Source organism: Lutjanus erythropterus, chromosome 22 (genome assembly GCF_056507025.1).
Source record: "Lutjanus erythropterus isolate fLutEry1 chromosome 22, fLutEry1.hap2, whole genome shotgun sequence".
NCBI lineage: Eukaryota > Metazoa > Chordata > Actinopteri > Lutjaniformes > Lutjanidae > Lutjanus > Lutjanus erythropterus.
The window spans coordinates 12,041,918-12,065,845 of record NC_139338.1 but is presented as its reverse complement, the minus strand read 5'-3'; the positions used below and the strand labels follow the sequence as shown (position 1 = coordinate 12,065,845).

The 23,928-nt window shown below is 39.7% G+C and overlaps 1 protein-coding gene and 1 non-coding gene across 5 annotated transcripts; both read left to right on the top strand.

Annotated features, from left to right (window-relative positions):
- The first annotated feature begins 507 nt into the window (after positions 1 to 507).
- On the top strand, positions 508 to 22,198 carry brd1a (bromodomain containing 1a). 4 transcript variants are annotated; one of them, XM_084710694.1, is made up of 13 exons: positions 513 to 1,256; positions 3,798 to 5,199; positions 6,174 to 6,342; positions 6,902 to 7,033; positions 7,148 to 7,276; positions 9,841 to 10,153; positions 11,090 to 11,410; positions 14,639 to 15,214; positions 16,449 to 16,590; positions 17,300 to 17,433; positions 18,405 to 18,514; positions 20,088 to 20,242; positions 21,406 to 22,198. In XM_084710694.1, exons 2-13 carry the CDS (start codon positions 3,815 to 3,817, stop codon positions 21,587 to 21,589), a joined length of 3,750 nt encoding a protein of 1,249 aa, XP_084566820.1. In that variant the 5' UTR covers positions 513 to 1,256; positions 3,798 to 3,814; the 3' UTR covers positions 21,590 to 22,198. The 4 variants fall into 4 exon arrangements, with proteins under 4 accessions (XP_084566823.1, XP_084566822.1, XP_084566820.1 ...); XM_084710695.1 differs by having other exon boundaries at positions 514 to 1,256; positions 6,174 to 6,330; XM_084710697.1 differs by lacking the exon at positions 18,405 to 18,514 and having other exon boundaries at positions 508 to 1,256; positions 6,174 to 6,330; positions 21,406 to 21,563.
- trnak-cuu (transfer RNA lysine (anticodon CUU)) lies at positions 8,785 to 8,857 on the top strand. Its single transcript has one exon. It is a non-coding gene; the product is annotated as a tRNA-Lys (tRNA).
- Positions 22,199 to 23,928: the final 1,730 nt, after the last annotated feature.

Sequence of the window (23,928 nt, the reverse complement as noted above, 5' to 3'; positions counted from 1 at the left end):
TGTGAAGTATTTATGTAAATATGCAAATACAAATTGGGCATTTAATATTGCTTTTTCCTTTTTATTGTTATTTACTTATTTGTGTAGTTATAACCCTAATAATAATAATAATAATAATTGTTATTATTATTATTGTTGTTGTTATTAATAATAATAATAATAATAATGTGTTTATTTTTAAATACCTCTCCCCATCTTCTCCTTGAGCTACTGTGTTGTTTTTATTGTCAAAATGAATGAAATGTGCAACTTGTTAAATTAAAAATTTGTTAAAGAAAATAAACAAATTATTTGACTTCGATTGTTCGCGAACAACAGTTGTTAACACAGGTAGCTTGTTAGTACGAAATAATTACTGCTCAATGAATGTCTTCTGCTGTGTGTTGCATTCACGGACTGTGGCAAATGCTTGGATATTAAAAAAGAACAATATTATATATGTATTTTTTTATCACTACAACACGTTATTACTGCTTTAAACCGGCGGGGTTTCTTGTCTTCGGCGAATTGGTCACCAGGGTGGGGCATTTAGCAGTGTATTTTGTTATTCTGCCTGTGTCTTGCCTGTCCTCTGTGACTAGAGGAGAAATGCTGAATCAATGGGCCAGACCATGACAGAGAGACCCACAAATTTGAAAGTCATACCCGTCGGTTATGACTTAACAACCCGGTGCGGAGAGCCAAAACAGAGATTTGTCCCAGGTTTTCACTCAGACAGAGGTGGTACTGCCCACGATTCGCGCTTTGTGTGGAGCTTTGTCTGTGTACGGCTAGTAAGGATTGACAAAAGGCGATGCATTGATTGTGTGACAGATGGGCTTTTGTGTGAAATCTACGACTCACCACCAACATGACCTCCAGGCAGCGTCACACGTAGAGTAGTGCGTACGGGTGGGAGTTGTCTGCTGCTGAAACGCATTGTTGTGTTGGGGGATGAGCCATTGGTAGTGCTGCTGCTGTTGCTGCTTTTTGCTGCTGGTCGACTGTGGCTAGCGAGCGACTCTAACCTATGAATGGTTCACAAAGCAGAATAACTGTGTGTTTCCTGTGGAATTTAATACCGAAACTTCACAGGCACCAAGCAGGCCTCTTTCTCTTTTTGTTAATAACTGAAAAGACCCCCGTATCGCCCGTTGGATGAGAACATTGTGTACGGATTTAGAGCCACTTAGCAGCAGGCCGTATCGCCATTGCTTTGTAAGGCTGCTGGCTAGCTACCGTCTTCTTCAACTAGCAAAACTGTTCGGCAACCCGAGGTATGTGCTTTGCTTTTACATGCTTTTCTGTGTTTTATACGGTGGCGACGAAAAGGCACACAGTGCATCTGCAAAATGCGTTTTTAATGCTACACATCGGGTATGAATTAACAAACGCTGTTTGTTTGACGCCATTAGGGGGTGGCTAGCTGCTCTAGCTTGTTAGCTGGCTAGCTAATGTTATTGTTAGCAAGTTGGCCACTTTGACTGTTGGTCGTCTTTCCTGAAAAGGCATCTCTGCACCAAACGGGCAAGTGTTAACTCCTGCGCAGTCATATTGCAAGTGCTCAGTGTGGCCGCCTCCCACTGCATTTAAATGCCTCAGCTAATTGACAAAGCTGTAACGTACAACGTGCTACAATACAAGTAATAACATTGATAGTTACTGTATTTTGAGGCAGTAACATCAATGAAAGTTGCCCTACACTCTAGCCCCTTTTAATCATATTAATGTATAATGCATTCAGTTACACAGTGTAAAACTTTTGATCCGGAGGATATCGCATTAAATTAATTACCTTATTTCTCACTGTGTGTACATGTGCATTAGTAACCTGGTTTTGAGTCCTGTCCCATTTTGATGATAGTCAAGATCTGGTCTTTACATGCAAGATGAAAAAGATTTTTATATCTTAATAACATTATTCAGGTTTATGACCATATGTCCAGAGGTGTGTCAGTCTCACTGCTGTACATGCCTAAGGCTATCCTGGTTTTGAGCTTTATCCTTTTTGTTCTTTTTTAATGGGATTATTCATTTTAGGGATGGTTCAGTACCACTTTTTATGTCCAATACTGATACAGATACTTGAATCTCGAGTATCTGCTGTTACTCATGCCTATCTGGTACCCTCTATTTCCATCTCTAAAGAACTAAGCTGTTAATAAAACGTTTGGATTGACTAATATTGCTACTGTTCTACTACTCAAGATAGGTGTCCCTTTAATTAAGCTTTTAAGGATCATATCAGATTATACTTTTTGTTTTTCCCAATATCTGATTCAGTGATTTATGCCAGCATCGGACTGATGCTGAGTAGCGGATCGGCCCATCTATCACCTTATATCCTTGTATTCATGATTTTAACAGTATCCAGGTGTCTGACCTTTAGTGTTCAGTTGTACTGTACATGCCACAGTGTCTTGTCAGAATACTCCAGGTAGCATATCCAGGTTTCTCAAAACTGGGGGAAGGTCTTATCCAGGTTTCTGACACCAGGAAGTGATGTGTACATGTGCAACAGGTAGCTGGAATACTCCAGAAACTCAGTTATAACAAGGATAGTAGTATGTTTGTAAAGATGCACAAGTAAATTATTATGTTGTTCGGTTATAATGGATGCTATTATTTATCTATTCTAAGTTTATATCTTACTCGCAGGTTACAGTCTTATTGCTTACTGTTGAAGCAAACAGTTAAGGCGTTGTTAGTTATATTTCTTTTCAAGTTTTATGTAGTATGTCATTAATAAATGTGTCTGCATTATGATACAGAATACTGTCTCTAGGGATGAAACAGTTACTATTTTCACAATAAGCCATGGCGAACAATCTGATGAAAGTTTGTGTACAAAACGTAATTAATTAAATATCTTTGACCACAACTGAAGAAGACAGAGTGAAACAGTCTTTTTTTCTGTATTGTTGACCTATGTTCTTGTCCTTGGCACCTGCCGATCATTAAAACTTTGATCATCACACTTTGAAAAACTTACAGTAAATGCAAGGTCTTACAGGTGCTGGAAATCCTTGAAAACACTTGAATTTTAATGTAATGTTTTCAAGACTTGAAAAAGTGCTTAGATTTTGGATAAAGTGCTTGAAACTGCAATTGCATTACAGTTCCCTGTTTAGATAAAGAAATAAAATAAGTTAACTATTGGCTCAGGAAGGTTGTATACAATGCTTAGTGTACTTCAGACAAGTGATAGACTTTGACACATGAAACCTTGTTGGGTTTCCCATTAATTCCCTTCTACAGAATGCTATCATGAAACACAATTATGGTTGTTTATTGCACAGTAACATCTAATTGAATGTGATGAAGAAGTGAAAGAAAATTTTTGAGTGTATGTATATACATATGTTATTTATCACAGCTGTAAGCTGCTGGAGAAATTTGAAAATTCACCTTGAAATTCAAAGTGTTTGAGTTTGACTTTGGAAAAAGATGTAGGAGCCCTGTAAATATGTGGGTTTTATTTGCATCGATGGCATTTCAGATTATTGAGTGAGTTTCAGTATGAAAGTTGGTGAAATGATTGCAGTGTGTGTATCAGTATTTTAACATTTTCAGCATATATGAACAAAATCACTGATACTACTACTAACACTGATAACCGTGATAATTTTGGTCATTATAATCATGATTTTCATACCATTCCTGTATCAGTAAATTTTGATGGACTTTGTTTTTCTGACCCCCGAAAGGCAGCCACCTAAATAAAATGCATCAGCTTTCTCTGCCTTTGGTTTAACTCACCTGACCCTAATGAAATTCATGCATCTCTAACCGGTCCTCTGTGCTTTGTGTCTCCACAGCAACACGGAGCATCAAGATGAAGAAGAAAGCTCGGCAGCACCGGGTTGCGGTGCAGAGGCCACCGTCTCCCATCAAACCTTCCCCCAACAAGCAGATCTTGACTTATGCCCAGGCGCAGCGCATGGTGGAGTTCGACATCGATGGTCGCATCCACCGGATCAGCATATATGACAAGCTGGATGTGATTTCTGACGATGACCCCATGGTGCAGGAGATGATGGAGTGCACCAGCAATAAGGAGAACGCTGAGAAACCCCAGCAGCAGGTCCTCCTGAGGTCAGTGAGACTAAAAAACAACCAGGAGAAGAGGAACGCAGCACTGGGAATCACCGGTCATGCAGAGGGAGGTGGACATCCTGCCGCTGTTAACACCGGACCAAAGCTTCCAGAGCCTAAATTTCGTACAGTGGAATATAATCTTCCTGCAGTTCCGAAGCGTCCAACTGCCTTTTATAAATACACAGAGAAAACAGAGGAAGAGCTTGATGAGGAAACGGAGTACGACATGGATGAGGAAGATTATTCCTGGCTGGATCTGGTGAATGAGAAGCGGAGAAGTGAAGGGGTTGGTCCGGTTTCTCACAATGTCTTCGAGTTCCTCATCGACCGCTTCGAGAAAGAGCTGCACCTGGAAAGTCTGGATCAGGGCAGCGAGAAGCAAGCGCCCATCGATGAGGATGCCGTCTGCTGCATCTGCATGGATGGAGAGTGTCACAACAGCAATGCTATCTTGTTCTGTGACGTGTGCAATGTGGCCGTGCACCAGGAATGTTACGGCGTGCCCTACATTCCTGAAGGCCAGTGGCTCTGCAGACACTGCCTCCAGTCGTCCACGCAGCCTGCTGACTGCATACTTTGTCCCAACAAGGGCGGAGCAGTGAAAAAGACGGACGATGACCGCTGGGGCCACGTGGTGTGCGCCCTCTGGGTCCCTGAGGTTGGCTTCTCCAACACCACCTTTATCGAGCCCATTGACGGTGTCAGCCACATCCCCCCGGCCCGTTGGAAGCTCACCTGCTACCTCTGCAAGGAGAAAGGTGTGGGAGCGTGCATCCAGTGCCACAAAGCCAACTGCTACACCGCCTTCCACGTCAGCTGCGCCCAAAAGGCCGGCCTCTTCATGAAGATGGAGCCGATCAAAGAGGTCACGGACACAGGAGAGCACACATTTTCTGTGAAAAAGACGGCCTACTGCGGGGCTCACACGCCTAATGGGTGTGTAAGGAGGCCGCTTACGATCTACGATGATGCTAAACCCAAAAACGGACTCTGTAAGAAAGGTGACAAAGGAAAGTCAAAAGGGAAGTCGCATAAGAAGAAGAGTAAGAGTAAGAAGCCTGAGCCTGAACCTGAAAGTGAAGAAGCAACCCCAGCTACTGTCCCTACTTTTCCTGCTCACAGGTATACAATGAGTTGTATTAAGGGGATAGTTGGGATTATTACATGAAATACTTATCGTAAGTCAGTGTATTACCTACAGTAGATGGCAGTCTGCAAGCCCAGAGTTTGGAGAGGCAGAGGAGTACCAGCATGGAAGCTAAGCTATGAACTGCTGCAGCTAAATGTATATTAACCACTTAAAAAAGAGACCCACCTAAAAACTTCAGACAGCCTAACATGGGAAATCACCATTATACAAGCCTAATATCACTCTTTCAAACTAACCAAACTCCATAGGTGATATCAATAATTGTACCTTGGAGAACATGGGAGTTGCTGGTCTACTGCTGTCTCAATCAGGTAGTTTGTTTGCATTATTGTGTGACTTATGCGTTTTAAAAAGGTAGTTCGACATCACCAAAATCACACAGTGACACAAACTAACCAATAGATCAAGGCAGCAGTAGACCAGCAACTCCTGTGTTTTGTGAGGTAAAATTACTGATTTCACCTTTGGAGTTTGGTTGGTTTGGGGAGAGAGAACTTTGCCTTATATAACGGTGGTAAAGCAGTGAAAATACAGGCTTGTTAGGTGGACCTTTTTACGTGGCTGAAATGCCTTTTGTTGCTGACCCTGTCCACATCAGTTCATTGCTTTACTTCTGTCCTGGTACTTCGCTCTGCTTCTCCAAACTGAGGGGTTTCTGATCATCATCTACAACAGATAAGTATTTATTATGTCAGTAAGCACCTCAAACAACCCCACTTCAAATATCTGAACTATGCCTTTAACTTACATTTACTTTTAGGGTGTAGATGCTCAGTGTGTGAGTGTTGGTGTAGGGGAGGGGTTTTCTCTCTTTCTGAAAGGATGTATGGTTGTTTGTGTCCAAGCATTGGCTGTTGCAGGAGCATGTGACAGCCTGTTTGCTAACTAGCTGTTGGTATCTACAGTATCTGTATGCCTCTAATACCCTTCTTCTCATCTCTTCCAGGTTACAAACCATTCTGAACCAGGTGTCGGTACAGAAGAAGAAGGCGTTTGTGGAGCTGGTCCTAAATTACTGGACACTGAAGAGGCAATCCAGAAACGGGCTTCCCCTCATCAGACGCCTTCAGACAAGCCTGCAGTCTCAGAAGAATGCACAGCCGGTTTGTTCATCTGTCAGTCAACCACAGAAGACTTTCTGTCTACTTACTCTTCTACCAGTAGCTGTTAGAAATTGAAATATGTTATAATGTCATTTTCGCACAGTTTGTTCAGTTTTACATTTTAATAGTTTGTCTAGTATGCTTTTAAACACATCATATTTGAAGTTAAGATTGTTTGAGATATGAACTAGGATAAGGGTGCAGTTAAAACAACTAAATAGCTAAGAGAACAACACCAGAGTGTCACAGAGAAGAAAACACTGAATTGGTCAAAATTAGTAGCCCATTAAGTTAGTATGATTGTTAAAAAATAATAATAATTAAAAAAACACACAGAATTGTATAAATCAACTCATCTCTAATGCAGTGTTCACAAGATGTAATTGCTCAAAATGAATCCAAACATTTTTACACAAGTTTCCTTCAGTTATTTTGTTCAATATTTGGTTCAGTTATTAAATATATTTAATTAATAATGTGAAATGTCCGTAAGAGAGAGGAGACCCTTTAAGGAAAAAGTTTAGGAGCCACTGCTTTAATGAATGTGTTTTTATTTCCACGTGTTCTTCAGAGGCAGAATGAGGAGGAGAGCAGGGCACTGAAGGAGCAGCTGAAGGAATGGCATCGTCTCCGACACGACCTGGAGAGAGCTCGGCTGCTGCTGGAGCTGATCCGCAAGAGGGAGAAGCTCAAGAGGGAAGAGGTAGGAGTGGAGGGATCGTTGGGTAGATGTCTGAACCTGTGGTCAGAGAAGTTCAGATAATAAATTAAACACTCCTCAATCCTCTGATGGTTTCCTCTCTGTGCTGTGATATAGATTAAACAGCAGGAGACCATCCTGGAGATGCAGCTGACTCCCTTCAGTATTTTGCTCCGAGCTCTTTTGGACCAACTCCAGGCCAAAGATCAGGCCAGGATCTTCACCCAGCCAGTGGATGTCAATGAGGTGAACCCCAGTAGATACTTAGACACTTTTCTGTTCTATTGTTGCATTTGTCCACGCAGAATCTTTAATTGTTCTTTTCTTAGAGCCCAACTTAGAGCCCAACCTATACCAGATGTGTGGGACTGATACTGATATTAGGGAGTAAAAAGATATTGACCTATCAGCTGATATTCTTTCTTTATTTATGTTATTTAACGAATTTAATTCAAAAAAAGGATGAAATGTACCTAAAATACTGCCTATAAAAGTCAAAATTAAATAAAATTAAAATTATATAAAATAAAATAAAACAATGTACATAAAGTTCTTTAAATAATATTTATTGTAACAATATTGTTTAATATTGTTAATATTAAACAATAATATTGGCCGACAGGTATATTTCTCTGCCTCTAATTCCATTAAATGCACCAAAATAATGGTAGGCCTTAATTAATTTATAAAATGTGTCATAAATTGATATTCTGTTTTAATTTGCTTCTGTATTTATTTACCTTTGCATTTATTCACCTATTTATTTACTTTACCATTTAATTTCCATTTGATTTATTATTTTTTTTCCTTTTCTTTTTAGTTAATAACATGGAAGTTAAATAGGAATGTATATAAAAATGGGAATTAATTCAAATGTCAGTAAATACATGAGCAAAACAAATACCAATTTAAGTCACATTTTATGAATTAATTAATGACTACATTTATTTTGGGGGCATTTAATAAAGTATTTATTTATTTATTGAGTGATTTTTCTAAATTTCCTTATTTCTTCTGGCTTTCATGGTCCTCTTTACAAATTCACCCCAACCATTTACTAATAATATAAATACGATGAGTACAGTATTCTGCAACTCAGACCTATTTCTTGGGCACAAATGTTGCATTTCTTTTGGGATCATTTTTTGATGATGGTAATGATTTCTTTTTTATGGAGGATGTACTTCATGTCACTTTGTAGTACTGTTATTTATTGTGCACAAAAGTTGAAAACTGTTGTAGCGGGGAGCTCTGCCAAGGAAACACAGATAAAGAATTCCTGTTTGATAAGCCTTCAAACTGGACTTGCTGGTTTATATTTTAACACAGCCCTTTTTACTTTGCCGATGTGCTATTTTCAGCATGAAAGTCTGCTAAGTACCATTCACCAGGTCTGTTTGACCTGTTTTTCTGCCTGATTATCAGCTTCAGAAATGTTGGTATAGTGACATGAGTGATGACATGAGCCAAGAACTAAGTAGATAAAAATTACCTGTTACAAAATGAGAATAATTATAGTCTTCGCTTTCATTCATTGCACTCGAACACACCATGCAGACAACAGCCAGCCAACAACTGCTCGCTCAGTGTCACAAGTTCTGATCACATCGCCTCAGGTTATAAATCACCCCCGCCCCCCCTCCCTGTGGGGAGAGTGTTGAGCAATGTGACTTCCTGGTGAGGTGAATGTGTAACCTGAGAGTAAAGTTCACTCACAGACGTCTGTAAAAGGCAAAGGGTGCCTCTCTTTGCATGCCCGGCTAGCTCAGTCGGTAGAGCATGAGACTCTTAATCTCAGGGTCGTGGGTTCGAGCCCCACGTTGGGCGCTACCTTTTGACTCCAGGGTCCATTTCATTACTAGTAGATTATTCATTATCTTGGTAGGCTGAGCATTTGTGGTAGGTTTTAACGTTTGTGGTCATACATTTAATTTTTAAGACTCTATAATGATATACTATATAAAAAAATACTGTAATTGCAATCATTTTGATTGATATTACAATCACAATATGACTGTGATGACTCACAATAGGGAATGATCATTTTTACAGAATTTTGCTCTCACTTTCATAATGAAAACATATTGAAATGAATAATTATTGTGTGGTTTTTTTTGGCAGAAATGTGTACCAAACGAAGATGTTATCTTTAGTCTATAGACTAGGATGTATTGGACATCATTGCAGCATGACAATATTTAATTCAAAATGACATTTTCACACACATTTCAGGGTTTGAAAACTGATATAAGCCATATCATGAGTTTGTTAAAAGTTTAATTAATTGTTCAGCTGTACTTTCATGTTGCCTGGCCCATGTGGACATGGATGACTTTAGAAGCTTTTTTTAATATAAGCATATTTGGTGAAAAATGTTGGGTTAACATGCATCATACAATAATATTTACTTCATATTTTTCCTTTAATGTCAAATTTCTATTTTCTATTTATGTCCTTGATTTGCAGTACTTGTTCATTTCTTTATATTTTCTCATACTGTGTTTTTTGTAAAGCTCTGCAACAAACAATTTTATTCTTTATTGATTAATCAAATAGTTTGGTCAGAAAAATGTTGACAAATGTTGATCACTGTTTCCCAAATGCCATGATGACATCCTCAAATGTCTTGTTTTGTCCACAACCCAAAGATATTCAGTTTATTATCATCTAAATAGTTACTGCTTAACTTCATTGTTGACAACTAATCAAAAACATATTTGGCAATCAAATTGATTCTGATATATATGTATTTTTTAAAAAAAAGTCTAGGTAGCTTTCCAGTATTTCATTACATTTGCTGTCTCCTGTAGGTGCCTGACTACCTCGACCACATCAAGCACCCGATGGATTTCTCCACCATGCGGCAGCGCATTGATGAGCAGGGCTACAACAACATGGACCAGTTTGAGAAAGACTTCAACCTCATTGTTGATAATTGCATGAAATACAATTCAAAGGACACATATTTCTACCGGGCTGCCGTTCGCCTCCGGGACCAGGGCGGGGCCCTGCTGAGAAAAGCCCGGCGAGACGTGGAGAAGATCGGCTTTGACACAGAAAGTGGCATGCATCTGGCTGAAGCTCCTGAAATCAAAGCACCACCAGCGTTTTCTTGGGACGACGGTAAGAGCAGTAGCACATACACATCTCTGTGATGTGTTTGCATCATTAAAGGGATAGTTCACATTATTTAAAGTGGGGTTGTATGAGGTACTTACTTATAGTCAGTGTATATCCTTCATGCATTAGCACAGAAGCTAAACAGTGTAGTGCTGTGGACAGGGTTGGCAGCTAAAGGAATCTTAGCCACTTAAAAAAGTTTAAGTGTATACTATAGTTTATACTTTTCTTTGCCATCAGACTGGCTTTTCTGATGAGAAACCACCATTACACAAGCCAAATATCACTCTCTCCAAACCAACCAAACTCTATCAGACAAAATTAGTCATTTTACCTCGCAGAACACCCGAGTTGCTGGTAAACTGCTGCCTCGATCTGTTAGTTTATTTGTGTTATTGTGTGACTTTGGTGAATCTTTTTAAAGCACCAAACACACAGTAACACAAACAAATTAACATATCGCGGCAGTGGCAGACCAGCAGTTCCAGTGTTCTGCAAGGGAAAATGACTCATTTCACCTATAGAGTTTGGTTGGCCTGGAGAGAGCGATATTTCTCTTAAATAACAGCAGTTTCTCATCAGAAAAGGCTGTCTGACTGCATGGTAAAGTGGTGAAAATATTCCACACATAGCACACACCTATTTAGGATTTTAAGTGGAACTCTTTTAAGTGGCCAAAATAGCTTTTGTTGCTGACCTTGTCCACAGCGGTGTGTTACTTAACTGTCCTGGCAACCTCTCTGCTTCCCCACATTGGGGCCATGTCAGCTGGCATTCACTGTACGTAACACACTGACTATTGATAAGTACCTCATACAACCTCACTTCAAATAATCCAAACTATCCTATTAAAGACAGCAAATGAATGAGAAATATTTGTATAATGTCTTAGCAGAACCATGTTTCAACCTACCACTGATGAATTAATTCTTTCCTTAGTGGACCGCCTACTTGTGCCAGCCAATAGGGAGCACCTTTCTCAGGAAAAGCAGCTGCAGCAGCTCCTGGAGAAGTTCGACCTGACCTGTGCCATGAAGTCCAGCCCCTCCCGCAGCAAGCGCCTGAAGCTGCTCAAAAAGACCATCAACGATGTGCGCAATGAAATGAGCCTAAAGAGATCCCTCCCCTCCCACCACCACCACTCTTCCTCCACAACGCCCTCCACATCAGCATCCTCTTCATCAGCTGCCTCCCACTCAGAGCTGGTTAAACCTAAAGAAGAGAGATCGAAGCCTAACGGACATTTTCCAGATGATGAGGGTACGTATGGATCTGGTTTTCTGGTTGACATTGTGCTCTTCAACCCACCTCTATGAGTCCAAAGGAGAATCACATGTCCTTAATATCCTGAAGTGTAGGTCAGACGTCAGAGATTAACGTCCAACCCAAAACAGAGCCTCAAAGAGCCAAGTCACATGATGTTCCTCATACCTAGTGTGTCTCTGCTGCTTTCAGTCGGACAACACTAGCCTGGTTCCAGACTTCTGAATTGCCTCCCACCTCTCAGAGATTTTTAGCGAGATTGAAATGGCAATTAATTCTGATTATCAGGCAACTTTAACACATGATCATTACAAACCCTACTCTGTTTGTATTGGTGTAAGCAAATGTCTGCTGAAACTGCTTCGGATATTCCTGGTATTTGGACAAGCAGGGCCTTTGGTTGTGAACATTTACTTTTATCCCCCAAAACTCAAATCAAGTGGCTAAAATACCTTTTGTTGCCCTTGTCCGCAGCATTACATTAATTAGCCTCCATGTCGGTGCCCTTCTCCAAACTAACAGGCATCTAATGTAACCAATACACTGTCTATCGATAAGGACCTCATACAACCCTACATCAAATAATCTAAACTATCTCTTTAACTGATAAAACAGTTTAATGTTAACAGGATCATTAGTGGTAATATTGTTTGTTAATATCTAATGGGGGACATTGGCACATACTTGGGAATATTCATTGCACCTATAAATTATAACTATTTTACAGAGAGATTGACAAAAAATTCTGAAGTATAGTGTCGGTGGAGCAACATCAGGTTTTGTGTCCAAATTGCACTACAGATCTCAGTCTGATGTACTTCTGTGTGAGAGAGAGTTGTTAAACTGTAAAGTGTTAAAAGGCTCACTGACACACAAAACCTTTTGTGAAGTCCTAATTCCAAAATCACAGACCCAGTCAACCAGACAGTAACAAGTTAAGGATTACATGACTGTGATGATTGTACTCTTGCAGCAGAGGAAGAAGTGTTACTGGTGAATCCTAACAACGGTCTCATGTCTCTCGGTGGAACCGATCTCTGAATAGATAGCGTTATAATGAGCTGGTGGGGGGAAAGAGAGAAAGGAAAAAGTAATTTAGCTCTCATTTTTTATTTATAAAAGTGCCTCAGTGTTATGCTAAACAGCGCCTTGTTTTACTTTTATGATAAACCCAAAAGCCATACCATAATATAATGTGCTGTGTCAGCATTTCTGCAAACACAAGGACAAAGTGTGGGTACTGCAGCACATTACTGTTGGTAATAGTGTTAGACTGTAGGTCATATTTCTTTGTCTTTGTCATTTTGTTATATTGTTTATGTTTGTACTTTGTATGAATAGCTTGTTTTTTTTGTTACCCTTCCAAAAGAGGATGCCAAAGATTTTATTATGTTCGTATGCATAGCCAATCCTTTACCACGATAAAAAGTATTCTGCTTTTTTCTATAGCAACATGAGGAAACAGTAATGATGACAAAAGAGAAAAGAAAAATGCATTTAAGAGTCACTTCAGCAGTGAGGGAGAGCGCTGCAGCTGGCAGCAGTGAAACTGAGCTGCAGTGTAATCCCTCCAGGCAACTGCATACCATCCAAAGCAAGTCCACTGAAAGTGCTCGTTTTTGCCTCTGACAGGTTCAGATTATTATTCTCAGTGTTTGACAACATTATGGAAAGATTTACTACAGAGATGGACCTTTTTTGTAGATTATTTTTGGGGTCTTTTGCCTTTACTTGATAGGGACAGCTGAAGAGCAGACAGGAAAGGGGGTAGAGAGAGATGGGACAACACAGCAGCAAAAGGCTCTTGGCAGGAGTCGAGCCAGTGGCTGCAGAGGACTGATAGCCTTGGTACACGGGGTTCATGCTTTACCAACTGAGCTGCAGGGGTGCCCCCCTTTTAAAGATTAAGGTACCTTTTGCTCAGCCACAAACGGCTGTGTTATTGCTTTCCCCAAACTAACCAGTCTCCCTTTACAAAACTGTAATTTTAACATCGCCATCACCATCTTCATTCAAACTCAGTGGAGATAAAAGAAAACTCACCAGAAATGTCTTTCCCCATCTTTCTACTGCTACAACAAAAATGTTTGTGGTGAGTTTCATTTTGTTTCTGTCGCGTTTCAATTAATAGAACAAGGTTAAAATCACAGTTTTCCAAAGGCAGTCTGGTTAGTTTGGCGAGAGTTTCAGCTTCAACAAAATGTATCTTACTCTTAAAAAAGGTCTATCTCTCTAACAGTGCTTTCCATTATGTTGTCAGATACTCCTCATCTTCAACCGCAAACATGTCAGACACATTTTTAACTCAAACATCTCAGCCAACAGAAATGCTCTTGTTCTAATCCATGCAGCTGACTGCACTAGCGCTGTGGTAGCTGCATATAATGGGTGTAAATGCAACCTGAAGCATTTAAGTCTTCAAGTCTATTTTATTGATGATACACACATAAACACGAGGCGGAGGAGGCAGAGCAGGCTGTGCTCTACAGCCAGAGAGCAGCTCACTCTGCAGCTGGTAAGCAAGACATGGAAACATCTTGATTTTTTTTTCCGCAGTGTTTCTTTTGGGCAAATGGTAGCCTTCACTGTACGTTTACTGCCACTTGACATCTTCACTGCTAAACTTATATCCCTCTGCTAAAACCTGTCTGTCTGGAGCACAGCCACAGGCACTTTTTGTTCTGTTCTCTTTTCTTGCTTGCTTTTCTTGCTGCACTTGCACACTCTGGTATGCCACAATCACATGCATCATGTTGATGGAAAAATAGTTTTGAAGGAAAACTGCACAAAGATTGGCTGCTCATTTGCTGCTGACACTATGGAATACATTGACAGTATGCAGCCTATATAGACACTTCAGTGTGGCATGGACAAGGTCGTCGCACAAGCATGAAGCTGACGTGACATTTGTGGTCTAGATGAGGGGTTAGAGTAACAGTCTGTAGCAAAAGCAAGCACTTTTAGTGGATGTACTTTGATGATGCGCACTTGCCTGGAGGGATTATGTTGTAGCTAGTTACACCAGCTGCAGCACTCTCCTTTAATAATGGACAAATTTCAGAAATTGTTAAAAAACAAAAACATGGGGTGTAGGTCCATATTGAAAAATGCAGAAGTTTCCCTTTAATATAATATAAACTTTTTATTAGTCTTATATAAATAATATATAATAAAACCTTAAAATTCAACTACAACTACAACTTTTTGTCCTCTGCCTGCTTACAGGAGACAAGTCTCTTCCTCCTAAACTGGAGCTCTCAGACTCCATCCCTCCCCTCATCCACTCAGACACAGACCCCGAGCCCCCCACCCTCAAACCAATTGACGCTGCCCCGGACTGTGACGATAAAGCTCACAGCAAGCGCGTGAAGTTTGACGGGGAAATCCCAGACCTGCTCTCCTCTGCACCGCGCCTCAATGGCTACTCCCACGACAGCCTCCAGAACTCTTTGCTGGAAGGGGATGTGAGCGTGGTGGCCACGTCGACCCTCGCAGAGCCCACGGGTACGGTGAACCGCCGCACCGCCGTGCTCTTCCGCAAATCAAAGACCGCCAGTCCCCAAAAGGCCTCAAGGGGCACAGATGAGGGGGCTGGTGGGGTTGAAAGAAAAGAGGGTGAGGAGGAGGAAGATGAAGACTCTGCACAGCTGGGCTCCAAATCCTTCCTGTCAGTGGTCATACCCAGACTGGAGACGCTGCTTCACAGCAAGAAAAGGAAGCACAGCGGCAGCAGAGATGGCGAGGCGGAGGGAGAGGAGCACGAAGAGGAGGGAGAGTCCCCCGTGAAACGACTTGACACTGGTAAGAAGAGTAAAGAGGAAAATTCACACAAAAAAACCCAACAGTGTATGTCACTGACTGTGATTTATTCATAATTTTCTGCATGGTTTAACATTTCTTTGAGTTACCGTATGTTAGAATTTGACATGTGACATTTCTTTGAGGCTCTTATTAAATTAGCACAGCAGTATTTAGCTCTGCTGCCAAAGCCTGAAACTGGCAGTGCGAACACTGCAATGAGCTGTTACACTACATGTCACCACAACAGACACTTGTTTAATATTTCACATCAGTTTGCTTAAAGGTCCAATGTGTCAGATTTACAGGATTTTTATCAGCAGAATGTAGCAGAAACAGAATATAATATTCATAGAAATACATTATTATATGTATAAGTATATTAATTTCCATATAATCCCCTTGACATAAGAATGGTTGTGTGTTCATCACCTTAGAAGGAGCTGTTTGTATCTACAGAGGGCGTGAGTCCACCATGTTGCACCACCATATGTCTACAGTGGCGCAGAGCAGACAAACCAAACACTGGCTCTAGAGACACAGTTGGGTAGTAATGGATTACATGTAACTGGGATTACGTAATCAGGTTAAAAAAAACAGTAACTATAATCAGGCTAAATTACTTTTGAAAAAAATTGTATGAAGATCTTGGTTATGTTGTCAAATTTTTTCATGATAATTAATGGTTTATTAACTCATGAAAAGCATGTCTGACATGACATTTCTTAGACAAGTGCTCCACTTTATGGTGGACATGGCAGGAAAAAATGCATTTCATTTGCACTGAAAATGTTTTGAGATCTTTAAATAGAAAAAACAGAATATTTGTGGAGCTCAGAGTTTTGTGGCTGCTTCCATTTTGTTGTGTAAATTGCAATATGTTCACTGTTTGATTTTTAAGTAATCCAAAAGAATTTAGATTGGTTGTATTTTTTTTTTTTTGGTAGTCAAATTACATTACTAATTATAAAAATTGTGATGTAATTTCCATTCAGTAACTAACTACTTTCAAATTATCTGAGGGGGCCATTTGTGAGTTTCGCAGAGGAAGCAGAGGGTGAGGCGAGTAAACTCAGCACTAGATGCTACTAAATCCTACACACCGATTCCTTAAATGAGACCAGAGGATGACTGAACTACCTGTAGCCAGAGCAGATACAGACATTTGACAGGAGTGGTTTGGATTCTGCCTTTTTGGATCATGGCATCCGTAATATATCGTGACGTCTCCTCTCAGGCCTGTCCAGTGGTTTTCTTGAGGTGGAGGAGGAGAAGGAGATACAAGACTCAAGTCGGACCAGTAGACCTGTGGAGCCACGAAGACGTTGCGCCTCTGAGTCCTCAATCTCCTCATGTAGCAGTCTGCCAGGAAACACCAGGTAATCCAGCAGATAAAACATACTGCAAGTCTAGTATTGTGATTTGATTTTGATTCGACTCAGAAGCATCCTTCTGTTCACCCCCAAATCAAAAATACTACTTTTCCTCTTACCTGTAGTGTTGTTTATCCATCTACACATCAGCTGTAGAGTTGTCTGTCTCCTCTTGAATATAATGGAACTAGATGGCACTTGGCTGGCGGTGCTCAAAGCACCAAAATACATTTGAAAAACTCAACACCAGTGTCTCTTTCCAGACATCATGACCCAGTTACTCAAGATAATCCACAGACCTTGTTGTAAGCAGTTTCATGTTCAAACTATTTCCTCTCTATCGAACTACACCTGCCAATCACATCACAGCACAGAAGGAAGCGTGCATCTACTCATGGATGAGAGGTTAGAGTCATTAATGTTTACATCCTGCACTGTCATGAGCACTAGCTTTCCTTAGCATGTTGATTTGGTTGCGGGATGGTTGTGGCGCTTTGAGCACCACAGGCCGAGTGTCATCTAGTTCCATTATATTTGAGAGAGAAGCAGACATCTCTACAGCCGATATATGGATATATGGATAAACAGCACTACTGGTAAGAGGAGAAATATGTTCCTCTTCCTGTCAGTTAGGTGGTCATCCAACTCTTTGGTTTATGCCATCATCAGCACAAGATGTTTTGTTTCTAAAGCTGATTCTGCTGTTTGTTTCTAGCACTATTCTCAGTCTTCCAAAATGTGGAAAGGGGAAACCCGCCTTGGTCCGGAGAAACACTGTGGACGATAAGAGCGAATTAATCGCCTGCATCGAAACCGGGAACTTTGCAAAAGCTGCACGAATTGCCGCCGGTAAGTCTGTTGCTTAATGTGTCAAAAGATCCTGCATGCACTTGTGAACATTATACATACAGATTTTATCCACTGGCTCAAATAAATATACAGGATTTTTTCCAGTGAAGTATTGATATTTAAATAAGCTTATGAAATTCTGTGCTAATAAATGTTTCCAAGAGCTTTGCAAAGACGCCTCTTGGCAGGACAGCTTAAAACACTTTATGAAAGAAAACATCCATATGAAAAAAAACATTTAGAACAGTAAAACCTCACTTGACTGTCATTTATGTTATCATTTATCATTTTAAATGGTTTTTTTAATGAGTAGCAAAAAGTGAAATAAACAAGCAGTATTAACATAAGGAAATATAAAGAAGAGGAAATGTATTATTTGTGTTCATATTTAAAAGTATTTATTATTACGTGTATTATATCCTGTTGCACTCAGTTTAAGTCAGATGTGTAGACTTCCACATGTCTGCAGGTCATTTAAAATCTTAAAATATGTTATTAAAAGAACAAAAGGGTCAGAGTTCTTTTACTTTTCCTGTTGGACTAGAGAATTGGCCTCATATTTCATTCTAGCATTAGCATGAATTTGATGTTAAAACTTGATAGAACTTGCAGACACCTGGTATTTATGTGCACGTAAAAAAAAAAAAAAGCAGAGTTGGAATTTAACAGCAGCCAACTCCTTGTGACTTTTGGCAGTGACTGGTGAATCTTTATACTCTGCCTGCCATCATGGCATGTAACCAGTCAGCATCTGGAGACTCTTCGCTCATCTAAAATTCATATTTGGCGAATAAAACGCCAACAGTGGCTGGTACATTTTAATATCTGTCATTCACTTGAGGCTCTTAACGGGATAAAGTCAATTTCCCACCCTGATTTGGTGTGTTGCACTTACAGCTCGGCTTTGGAAATGTGTGTTTGTCTGTGTAAACCCACACATAACTTGTTTGGTGTTGTTCCCGCTTCCATAGAGGTTGGCAACAGCAATATTTGGATGCCCGCTAGTGCTGCAACAGTTGCATTGGAACCCCTAAAGCTAGTTTGGGCCAAATGTAGTGGATACCCTTCCTACCCTGCCTTGGTGAGTGTTTGTGGGATAGAAAGCATGACAATCACTAACAAAAGTCTTTATTTTGTTGTTTCATTGTCGTCTCTTGACGTCAGGACACACTGGAACCTCATTATGACACTGTTGTCCCACAGGACGTTTTACTGCAGCTGTTGTCTTTTGGAGTCCAGTGGACATTTGTGGGGAACTGTGTGTTTAAATGGTTTCAACATGATGAGCTTATTCTCAAAATCAGTAAATGTAACTTAATGATCTTTCGCAATAAAAACAAATCCTACTAAGAACCAAAAATAATCAGAAATGGAGCTACTTTTTAGTTTTCTTGTTAATGTAGGTAAAAGATTAAATTGGTCATATATACAGGAGATCCATAAAGATGTTTGGTATATTTACCATCCTTCTTATTCTACACATTTATCATATCTCAACAAAATATTAGTCATTCAGAAACAGATTTTGAGAATTTTTTCACACTAACAGATGAGCTCCATCTGCCCTTCTTTTAGGAAATATCCATTACTGTCCATACATAAAGTTAATGTTTTTAAATGCGTATTTATGTGTAAAGGAGCAATAAGTAACAACTGTGCATTCAGAAATGAGCACTGCAGTCAAAATAGTGCGTTGGAGTCATAGACAGTATATGAAATAGATAATATAATCTATGGCGAGCTGTCCAGAGTCAAGGAAGCTCAGGCAGGCTTCAGGAACACTCAACAGGGGTGCAAGACAAGCTCAACATTATAATTTGACAGTAAAAATATATTTCATACTGTAAGTTGATTGGCTGTTTATAACTGCCAATTGTCTGTCAATGTTAAGTTGAGCCTGTCATCATGAAAACAAAACCCCACTGCTCTGAAAATACACAGTCACGTCCTGCCTTTGTGCCTGCCAGAGTACATTAACATATTGCTCAATTTACCCGTTCTGAACATCTACTCCTTCCAAAAGATTATTAATGATTTATTACAACTCATAAACAGACACTCGTTTGGCGAACATTCAGTATTAATTTGAATTTGAATAAACATGAAACTGGCAAATGGCATCACAAGCTATGGACTGGAATAGAAATTTCAAAGGACACTGCAGTTCTTTTCTTTTTTTCTTTTCTTATTTTGTGGTAAATGTTCTTTTTGTTTGTTTGTTGTTTGCTTGCTCTGTTCATTTTTGCTGAACAATAAAGTTTTTTTGTTTTTTTTTTACAGAGGTAGGCTCTGGATAAACCTTTCTTCCTCTTCTGCAGTGCAACTACTATCCTTTCTGTTTGTGGTATATGCTGTTCATTTTTACTGTCAGAAAAAAAAGAAAACTAAAGCCCACTTTTCAAAATGTCCTGTTTTTCCTCTAGGTGGCAGCCTTTCACTGTTAACCAGTTGAATTTGACCTTAGCATGAAAGGACAAATGAGGAACAGGATCGTGTGTGCATGCATCTGTGTGTGTGTGTGTGTGTATGTGTGTACAGTACAGACATCTTAACCGTATGCTTGAGTGATTCTGTGGGTGAAATGTATGTTTGCCTGCGTCTGCATTCATGAGCGTGTTTTAACTCCTCTCCCGCCTCCCCCCTGCTGTGTGTAGATCATCGACCCCCACATGCCGCGCGTGGGCTGCCAGCACAACGGGGTGTCCATCCCCATGCCCCCCATGGACGTGCTCCGCATTGGAGAGCAGATGCAGTACAAAGCCGAAGAGAAGCTCTACCTCGTCCTCTTCTTCGACAACAAGCGCAGCTGGTGAGTGCCGCCGTCTATCCGAGGGAATGATTTAAACTGCCGCAGGTTCCTACAAGGGTAAACCTGTCAATCTGTCCGTCAGCTCATCATTATTCTCCCGCGGCTGCGTGACATCAGTTGTCAAGAGATGACAAATGGTCCTCTCTTTGAAAATTTCACCCAGACTCATATCACTGGGAAAATGTTTTTCAGTCTTCAACAGTGATGATGGTTCTGTAGCCTTTGTGTCACACTGGTAATTGGCTTTAAATCTGTAACTAGCATAGAATAAGAGCTGAAACTAAAAATCGCCTAAAAAGGATAGTCAAGAAGAAGAAGAATTATAAGGCTTTCTAATTTTTCTTCCAGTTGGTTAAAAAAAACAAAAAGCATCTTGTTTTGTCCTTTTATCAGCAATCACTCGACTAATCACTCTTTAGTTCCATTTCGTATGTTGGCACACATTTAATAATTTTTCTTCCTAATTTTCCCTAAGAAAGAATTTGCCATCCCATGAAGCACTGCACACTGCAGATGACTCAAATGCAGCAGCAACAGCAGCATTTTTGGAGTGTTTTATACTTTTGCTACAACAGACCATTTTCACAGCAGCCAACTTTCTCTCAGTATCAATTAATTTCAATATAGAGAAATTTGGTCAAAAATATATATATGATAATATATTTGATTCATATTGGGCAGTGCTAACAGTATGTCCACATCAAGATATATATCACTTATCATGGAATAACCTAAAAATATTAAGATATTATTTATTAGCCATATCGCTCAGTCCCAAAACGTCAGTATTTGACAACCTGGGAATCCAACTCAAGAATGAAGTATTTTTCTATAGAATCGCTTACTGCACCTTTAAGTTTCATGCCTAAATAGTTGTTGTGTGGTAAAGACAAGGCAATATCTGTGAGACAGATGTTGAAACATGAAGGATGGTCGTGTTGTTTCACCTCAAATGAAAGAGTAATAATAAAATGTGAGAAAAAACACAATTTTATGACTAATAATCTATAGTTTTCTTGTTTAAAATCAAACTTAATTTATGTCTTATGAAAAGAGAGATATATTCCTGGGAAGTGCTACTTTTTGAGTTAGGAAAAAAAGAACATTTGACCCCTAGTCACTGTTCAGGTGTTGTAATACAGATCCTGTCTTCTCCCCTTCAGGCAGTGGCTTCCTAGATCCAAGATGGTTCCTCTGGGAATGGACAAGACCATAGACAAAATCAAAATGATGGAAGGACGCACGTCCAGCATCCGCAAGGCTGTCCAGATCGCCTTCAGCCGTGCCATGAACCACCTGAGCATCGTGCAGGACGAGCCAGTCAGCGACCTCAGTGACGTGGACTGATGACGCTGGCTCCATCTCCCCTTCACACACACACACACAAACACACACACAAACTTGTACCTCTCCTGTACCAAATACCTTCCTCTACTCCACCCCCTGTTCTCTCTGTTTATGCAGGAGACTCAAATGTTTACTGGGCACCTGCTGTAACAGGTGGTGTCTCTTCCTCATCCATTCCTACTCGCACACACTCCTACCATGTGCCGATGGGATACGGCTGCTGCTGAAATGAATGTGTCTATCTGATCCTCTCCACCTCCAGGCTTGTAACTGTGCTTAGAGACTGCTCTTTTTATCCACCCACACTTCCCCTCATTTCACTCCACCAATCATTTTCATTCATCATTTCAAAGCATCTTACATTTCGGTAGTCTTACCAAATCTGTCTGTGGTGTCAGAAATGTGCAGTAAGGCAAGAGCTTAAAGGGATAGTTCAGATTATTTGTAGTGGGGCTGTATGGGGTATATTAGCTACAGTAGATGGTGGTGGGGATGACCCCAGTTTGGAGAAGCAGGGAGGAGTAACAACATGGAAGAAAACCAGATTTAGTTTAGTTTTAAAACCAGAGAAGTCACTCAGTAACACAAACAAACCAGCAGATTGAGGCAGTGGTAAATTACTGATTTTGCCCATCTGACAGAAAAGCAAAGTTGTGAAAATATTCTAAATATGGTGTGAACTTACACTGATGTAGATTTCATTGTGGATGTTTTGGCTAAAAGTAATTTTGTCCACAGCAGTTCATTAGCTTCCATGTTGGTCCCCCTCTCTGCTTCTCCAAACTAGGACCATGTCGTCCACCATCTGCTGTAGCTAATACACTGACTATCGACAATTACCTCCTACAAAGCCACTCCAGATAATCCAAATTATCCCTTTAACACTGACCATTACATTTTGGCTGCAGCTGATAAATTTTTCAACGTTTTTCAACTTAATCTGTTATTTTGGCAGGTAGCCAATGATCATTTCTGTTACAAGTTATTAAAAAAATAAGCATCTGGTAAATTACTTAAATTAATTTCTTTTTGTGTTGATTCCGTTTTAGTCAAAGCCTTTTTTTTTTTTTTTTTATCAGAGTTACATTTCCATACTAGTCATCTCCACTTACAAACACCTTCCTTTGTATTTAAACTGTAAATAATCTGTACAGTTACCTGACACTAACTTATTTTGTAGTTTTGACATAAATGAGTACTGTACAGGAGTTTTCTTAGTATTTATACTTGATGCATTCTTGGCACTACGGAGTGAGTGCTATTTTGACAGTGCTGTATGATCAAGAAGAATAAAAAAAAAAAAGCCTTAGTATTAAGGAGATTAGGGCTAAAACATGTTTCTGAGAAGTATGAAAGTATTCCGTTTTTAAGTTATTGAAGTTTATAATCGTAAGCTTCCATTTGGCATTAATCCTTTTTGTATTAAGAATAGTTTTCGTATATTTTTGTTCATATATATTTATATGATTTGAACACATGGTAATACAGTATGTTAAGTCTCTGAAGCTCATACAGTCAGTCTGTTGTTGTGGACACGGAACGTATATTGTTCTCATGAAACCAAAAATGTTGCTACCCAGAAGTTTTTCGCTGATTCATTTTTCTGTGTGATGTGTGAAACTGTTGCCAAAAAAAGGAGAAAAAAAAGTAAATTGTATTTTTTATGTGATACATTTGACTGTTACTTGGTTTTCGCTGTAGTCGTAGGGAGATGTGCCTGCGTTAACTTATTGTAAAGTATTTGCATTACTTTATATTCAAGGAAAGACGTGCAAACTGATTGTGGTAAAGTGGCACATTTTGTGGTGGATACTTGCCTTCTTTTTAAGTAACCTTTTCTAACGTTTTTTTTTTTTTTTTTTGTAGTAGTAGACTTCAAGACATTTCATTTTATACTATTGCCTATTTTTCCTGGGTAGCATTGGGTAGATTTGGTATATTTCATTTTGTACTTAACTGTAGTAGTTTTTTTAATCAGGTCATATGAAATATTGCTGGGACTGTTTTTTTGTAGCAAAGCAAAAAATAAAAGATACAAATATAAACACGTGTTAGCTTTTTTTTTTTTAAAGATTTTTTTTTATGTTTATATTGCCATTAGACAGCCTTTTCCCATAGGAAAACGCCTTTGTATAAGCCAAATAATGCTCTCTCTGACTCAACCAGACTGCATTTGCAAAATCAGTAATTTTACCTCAGTAAACAGGAGTTGCTTATCTACCACTGCCTTGGTTAGCTTGTTTGTGTTATTGTGTAAAGTCACACAATAATACAAACAAACTAGGCAGTGGTAGACCAACAACTTCTGCGAGGTAAAATGATTTTGCCGTTGGTTTGGA

What these genes read in the sequence shown, in the direction of transcription:
- brd1a (XM_084710694.1), top strand. Translation starts at nt 3,815, where the DNA reads ATGAAGAAGAAAGCTCGGCAGCACCGGGTTGCGGTGCAGAGGCCACCG. An exon ending in CACAGCCGGTTTGTTCATCT is followed by an intron (nt 6,343 to 6,901) that starts GTCAGTCAACCA and finishes CGTGTTCTTCAG; the next exon opens with AGGCAGAATGAGGAGGAGAG. An exon ending in AGCTGCACGAATTGCCGCCG is followed by an intron (nt 17,434 to 18,404) that starts GTAAGTCTGTTG and finishes CCGCTTCCATAG; the next exon opens with AGGTTGGCAACAGCAATATT.